Consider the following 6,077-nt stretch of genomic DNA (forward strand, 5'->3'; position numbering starts at 1 on the left):
CCAGGACCTCCCTGCTTTCCCGGGACGTCCCTGCTTTCCCAGGATGTCCCTGCTTTCCCGGGACATCCCGCCTCTCCCGGGATGTCCCTGCTTTCCCGGGACCTCCCTGCTTTCCTGGGACCTCCCTGCATTCCCAGGACGTCCCTGCATTCCCGGGACGCCCCTGCTTTCCCGGGATGTCCCTGCATTCCCAGGACCTCCCTGCATTCCCAGGACGTCCCTGCACTCCCGGGACGCCCCTGCATTCCTGGGACGTCCCTGCATTCCTGGGACGTCCCTGCTTTCCCAGGATATGCCCCTGCTTTCCCAGGATGTCCCGCGTGCGGCAGCAGCAGGACGACGGGCTCAGGCTGCACGACCGCCCCTGCCCCACGGAGGCAGCACTGCCGGGAGCCCCGGGCCCCCCCGCCGATGGCCCTGCGGCCGGCGGTGCTCGGCTGCCCGGCCGGGGTGGCCCGCGGGGGGGACGCGGCTCGCCACCTCCGTCCCCGCCGCCGCCCGCCCGGGGGAGCCTTTGGGCCGGGAGGGCTCCGGGGCGCTGCAGCCCGCAGCCCCCCTTCCCCGCCCGCGGCCCGCCGGAGCCCCCGGGAGCCGCCGGGGCTGCGCCCGGGAGCCGGGCAGGGAGGGCGCCGGCAGCCTCCCGCCGCCCCGGCCCGGCCCAGCCCGAGGGCGAACGCTATGATTCAGCCTCTCGGTTTCAGTCCTCGGAGCCAACTTCCAAAGGGAGCAAAAATGCGCCGGGCTCAGCAGGGAGGAGCGGGGCGGCCGCGCTGACGCCCCGGGTGGGCAGGCGCGGGCTTGTCGGCACGGCGGGCAGCGGGGCCGGGGCGCTTCCCGGCTGCGGCACCCGGCGCCAGCCCGGCCCCACAGCGCTGCTGGCACCGGCTGCCTTTCCAGCCCGGGGCTGCGATGGCTGCGTCGGCCCCAGCCCCCCGGGGACCCTCCAGCCCAAACGCCCCCAGGGCGATGCATGCCCCCCCCCCCCGGGGAGCAGCTGCAGGGTGATGCAAGGTCCCCCCACCCCAAACGCCCCCAGGGCGATGCATGCACCCCCGGGAGCAGCCGCAGGGTGATGCACGCCCCCCCCCCCCAAATAACCCCCAGGACCAGGTATGGGGCGAGGCAGGCCCCCCCACCCCAAACACCCCCAGGGCGATGCATGCCCCCACCCCCGGGAGCAGCTGTAGGGTGATGCACCCCCCCCCCCCCCAATAACCCCCAGGACCAGGCATGGGGCGAGGCAGGCCCCCCCACCCCAAGCGCCGCAGCCTCTCCCGCCCGGGCTCCCGGCTCCCGCACACACCGGGGGGGGGGGCGGCGTGCTCAGCCGCGGGGAGCCCCAGGGCGGAGGCAGCCGTGAAAACACCGGTCCGGATTTTATTCAAAGTTCAGCACCAGTAAATAAAAAAAGCAACCGTGCGAGATGGGAAGTATTAAATTAACGGAGCTTAAGGCTACGGCGGGCTGGGGTGGAGGACACCCAAGGCACAGGCGGCATCGGCGCCGCGGCCTCTCCGTCGGCACCCGGCCCCCTTCGCAGCCCCCCCAGCACAAAACGGCGGTGGGGAGAGGCCGCCCGGAGCAGCCCGGCCGCGGCCCGGGGAGGCGGGGGCACGCAGCGGTGCCGGTGCTCGGCGGCTCGTGGAGGTAGGGGCACACGGCGGTGTGGGTGCTCCGCGCCGGGAAGGGGCGCAGCACCCGGGCGGCCGGGGCCCCCCGTCCCGGCGAGTGCGAGGGTCCGCGCGGGGGCCCGGAGCCCGGCTGCCGGGCCACGGACCCCCCTTGGCCTCGCTCACCGCAGGGTCTCTGCAAGGCAGGAGCGCCGTTAGGAGCGGGGCAGCCGCCCCCGCGCCCCGCCGCCCCGGGGCCACCCACCTTCGTCGGCTTTGTCCCCCTTGGTCTGGGGCTCCTGCCACCACTCGGCCACGAAACCCTCCTCGTAGTCGCCGTCGCCTTCGAACTCGCCGTCCGAGGGCAGGTCCCGGGCGTCCGGCTCCTCGCCGCCGTCCACCTCCATCTGCAGCGGGGACACGGAGGGGGGAGCGTCGGCCGCGGCCGGACCCGCGGCGCCGCCCCGGGGCAGACGGGACCCACCTCGTCGTCAGCCTGCAGGTACTGCTGGGCGAAGTCCAGCATCTTCTTCTGCGCGGCCGTCTGGTTGTGGTAGCGCACGGCCTCCTGGGGACGGGCAGGGCGGGGGCGGCGTGAGCCTGGACCCACCGCGGCCCGCCGGGCCGGTCCCCGCCGCGGCGCTCACCGGCCGGGGCTGGAAGTCCTCCTCCTGCAGGCGCCAGCGCTGGCGGTGGAAGCGGTAGTAGACCAGGTTCTGCTGCATCACGGCGTCGCCGGGGTCGAAGAGCATGTAGCTGGAGACGCTCTGCACCGCGTTCCTCACGTCGTTCACTGCGGCAGCGAGCGCCCGCGTGGGCCGGGGCCCCGGGACCGCCGGGATTGCCGGGACCCCCTCCCGCCCGGCCACTCACGCTTGTAGTAGGCGAACTGCAGGTAGTGGTACATGGTGGCCACGAACTTCTCCACGAAGTAGCCGCCCACGTTGGGGGTGAGCTCGGCCTCGCAGTCCACCTTGCAGCGCAGCACGCTGGCGAAGCGGTCTGCGGAGAGAGGTCAGCGCCGCGCGCCCGCCGGCCCCCGCCGCCCCCGCCCCGGCCCCACCTGCGATCGCCGGGTAGAAGTCCTTGAACTCCTGCAGCTCGTAGGAGCCCTCGCAGCCCGCCAGGCAGTTCTCGTAGGCCTGGTAGTACTCGGCCAGCGCCTGCTCCATGTCGGCTGCGCTGCTCCGGAAATCGCCGCTGTTGTAGAGCTTCACCGCGCGCACGAAGATGGGCTGCGAGGAGGGGCGGGCGCCGCTCAGACCCGGCCGCGAGCGGGACCCGTCCCCGCAGCCCCGTCGCACCTCGTAGGGCTGCGCCTCCAGGTCGACCAGGTACTCGTCCACGTCCAGCATCGTGCGGTAGTAGTTGAGGTACTTGAGGGTCATCTCGTGCTTGGGGTTCTTCTGCAGGAAGGTGTGAGCCGCGGACACAGCCTTCTCGATCTTGTTGGACTGGGGGGGGACGGAGAGGGGCTCGGGGGCTCGGCCGGCGGCGGCGGCTCCTCCCGCGCCTCCGCTCGCGCCCGGCCCCGGCGCCACGTCCATCCCGCCCAGGGGAGCGGGGCGAGAAACGAGCTGCTCCTCAGATGGGCTTCGGCCAGGGCAACCGAGAGGAAAACGCATTAAGGAACTAGGACACGCTGTCCCGCGCCACTGCCAGGGGAGCGGGGCGCCCGTGCCACGGCCAGGCGGCACCCGGCCAGCCACATGCTCTCGCGACCCTGCAAACGCGCGTTCCCAGCTCGCTCGGGGCTGAGGAGAGGAGAAACCCCCCAACAGGGCAAATCCCACTCGAAGGAGAGGTCGCCCCGGAGCGCACATCGGAAACCCCCCTCCGCATCCGCACCGCACACCAGGAAGGGCTTCTCCCCGACACGTGTCCCGCGGGATCACGCCTGCTCCCAGACCCGTGCTGCCCCGCGTCCCCGGCCCCCGGCAGTGCTTCGGCGCGAGGAGGCACCGGGGAAGGCGAGAAGCCCCAGCGGCACCGAAGCTGGAAGCGCAACGTGGGCGCTGGCATCCTCCAGCTGCTGCCCGGGATGCAGGAGCCCGAGGCTGTGCCGCGGGGCCGGCGAGGAGGGGGCCGGCAGGGAGCCCCGGGCAGCGCTGCCGGGAGAAGCGTTTGTCCCCTTGCAAAGGTTCCCTTCCCCCTTTAATCCCCAGTGGCAAAACCCCCCGTGCACGCGTGAGCAGGCACCCGCGGGCGCGAGGCTCGTGGGAGCTGGGCTGGCAGCCGTCCCGCTGGCAGCGCTCCCGCTCGCCGGGCCCCGTCCTCCTGCCCACGGCAAGTATCCGCTCCCGGCGCGGGATCGGAGCCAGCGTCTCCCCCGGAGCCGCACAGGACCGCGCAAACGCGTCCCTGGAGCCGGGTGTCCCCTGCCCGGTCCTGCGGCGGGCGACGTCGGCCCTTTCCCCCAGCCCGGCGAGCGGGGTCCCGGCGGCGCTGGCTGCCAAAGCCGGCGCTCGGCCGCGGCCGGGGGACGTGGCACTTCCACCTCCCGGGGGCTGCCGTGGGGAAGGGGCCGGGAGGAGGAGGAGGAGGAGGAAGGGGAGGGAGAGGAAAAGGCCGGCAGCAGCTCTCCGTCCACGCCGGGCACGGCACGCGCCCCGCCGCCGCACGCCCACACACGCCGGCCGCTCCAGGGGACGCGTTGTGGGTGGACGGCCCCGGCGAGGCCACGGTGAGGGGCGCCGAGGGGGCTCCCGGCCGGCCCGGATCCGCTGCTGCCCCGGGGAAACTCTTTGCACGTCCCTGGAAAACCTCCCCGTCGCCGCGTGCGGGGGGAGCAGCGAGGCCGGGCAGCCGGGGGGGCCGCGGCGGCTCCCCTTCCCCGGCGCATCCCGCGGGTCCTGCCTGATGCATCCCAGATGAGGCCGACGTGCCGCGGCGCAGGGCCGGGATGGAGGAGCCGGGTGGGGGGACGCCGGCCGGGGGCTGCAGGCTGGGGGGCACATGGCAGCAGGACACGGCGGGGGGGCAGGATTTGGGGGGCTGGAGGGGGGCAGGGGCTGGAGCTGTGCAGGATGAGGGATGCAGGATGGAGGCGCCGGATGGAGGGGTGCAGGATGGAAGTGCCCTGCGGAGGGTGCAGAGCAAAGGGGTGCGGGACGGAGGGACGCGGGACGGAGGTGCGCGGGCCCCGCCAGACCCCCCTCCCCGCGCCCCCGGCCCAGGAAGCCGCCGGCCACGTCGCGCCGCTCACCTTGAAGAGCGCGTAGTGCAGGTACTGGTAGGGCAGGCGGCGCTGGAAGTCGCGCAGCGTCTGCGCGGGCGGGTAGCGCAGCTGGAAGACGGGCAGGCCGCGCTTGCAGGCGCGCAGGCAGGCGGCGCGGCGCAGCAGCCGCCCGAAGAGCTGCAGCTCGCGCTCCCACTCGGCGGGCGCGGGCGGCTCCGCGGGCGGCTCCGCGGGCGGCTCGGCGGGCGCGGCGCAGCGGCGGTGGCAGTGCGCCTCGCTGTCGCGCAGCAGCCGGTGCAGGCGCAGACTGGCCTCCAGCGCCCGCGCGCTCTCGGCCCAGCGCGCCCCCGCGTACTGCGCCAGCGCCCGCGCGTAGGCGCGCTGCAGCGGCTCCAGCGCGGCCGCGGGGAAGCCGCGCACGCTGTACTCCTCGTACTGCGCCGCGCACAGCCCCGCCGCCAGCAGCAGCCCCAGCGCCGCGCCGCCCATCGCCGCCGCCGCCGCCGCGCACTGCCCGCGCACTGCCCGCGCAGCGCCGCCGGGGGCGGGCGGCGGGGAAGGGGCGGTGCGCGGAGCTCGCAGGGTCTTAGTGCGGCTCGGCGCTCGGGGCCGCGCACCGGCGGGGGCGCGCTCGGCGCTGCGCGTTTGCAGGGAAGCGCTCGGCGCTGCGCGATCCCGCGGCGCGCTCCGGCTGCGCCCTGCGGGGGTGTGCTCGGCGCTGCGCATCGGCGGGGGTGTGCTGGGCGCTGCATGCTCCGGAGGTCCCCTCCGTGCTGCGCCTCTGCGGGATGCACGTGGTGCTGCGCGCTTGCAGGGTGCCCTCGGTGCTGCACATTCCCAGGGATGCGCACGGTGCTGCACGCTCGCAGGGTGCCCTCGGTGCTGCACATTCCCAGGATGCACGTGGTGCTGCACGCTCACAGGGTGCCCTCGGTGCTGCACATTCCCAGGGATGCGCACGGTGCTGCACGCTCGCAGGGTGCCCTCGGTGCTGCACATTCCCAGGGACACGTGCGGTGCCGCACCATGCCAGGCCCTGCTCTGCACCGTGCCCTCCCGGGGTGCACGTGGTGCGGTGCTGAGCACCTCCCGGGGAGGCCGGCCGGACCCCCCAGCCAGGCCGCGCGCAGCGCTGGGTTTCCCTGCCGGCTCCTGCCAAGCCAGAGGCCGCAAGGCCGTGCGCCGTGCCAGAGGCCGGGCCCAGCGCTGCCCTGGCCAGCCTCGCACGCCGCCCTGGCCCCGGCCCAGCCCAGAGCATCGCTGCCGCTGGGCGCCGAGCGACGTCCCGT

At 74.7% G+C, this 6,077-nt stretch overlaps 1 protein-coding gene across 1 annotated transcript; it reads right to left on the minus strand.

Moving 5' to 3' along the window:
- Positions 1 to 1,357: 1,357 nt before the first annotated feature.
- Positions 1,358 to 5,349, minus strand: P3H4 (prolyl 3-hydroxylase family member 4 (inactive)). The gene is made up of 8 exons (XM_026115789.2): positions 4,816 to 5,349; positions 2,915 to 3,064; positions 2,674 to 2,845; positions 2,484 to 2,612; positions 2,258 to 2,403; positions 2,095 to 2,178; positions 1,876 to 2,017; positions 1,358 to 1,806 (listed from the first exon to the last, which is right to left on the minus strand). Exons 1-8 carry the CDS (start codon positions 5,275 to 5,277, stop codon positions 1,793 to 1,795), a joined length of 1,299 nt encoding a protein of 432 aa, XP_025971574.2. The 5' UTR covers positions 5,278 to 5,349; the 3' UTR covers positions 1,358 to 1,792.
- Between the last annotated feature and the right edge of the window lie 728 nt (positions 5,350 to 6,077).

This window comes from Dromaius novaehollandiae, chromosome 22, assembly GCF_036370855.1.
Source record: "Dromaius novaehollandiae isolate bDroNov1 chromosome 22, bDroNov1.hap1, whole genome shotgun sequence".
Classification (NCBI taxonomy): Eukaryota; Metazoa; Chordata; class Aves; order Casuariiformes; family Dromaiidae; genus Dromaius; species Dromaius novaehollandiae.

Excerpts from the sequence above, each read along its gene's own strand:
- P3H4 (XM_026115789.2), bottom strand. The coding sequence starts at position 5,277 with ATGGGCGGCGCGGCGCTGGGGCTGCTGCTGGCGGCGGGGCTGTGCGCG. Across the intron at positions 2,846-2,914 it reads TGGAGGCGCAGCCCTACGAG|CCCATCTTCGTGCGCGCGGT; the intron begins GTGCGACGGGGC and ends CCCTCCTCGCAG. Across the intron at positions 2,018-2,094 it reads ACCTGCAGGCTGACGACGAG|ATGGAGGTGGACGGCGGCGA; the intron begins GTGGGTCCCGTC and ends TCCCCGCTGCAG.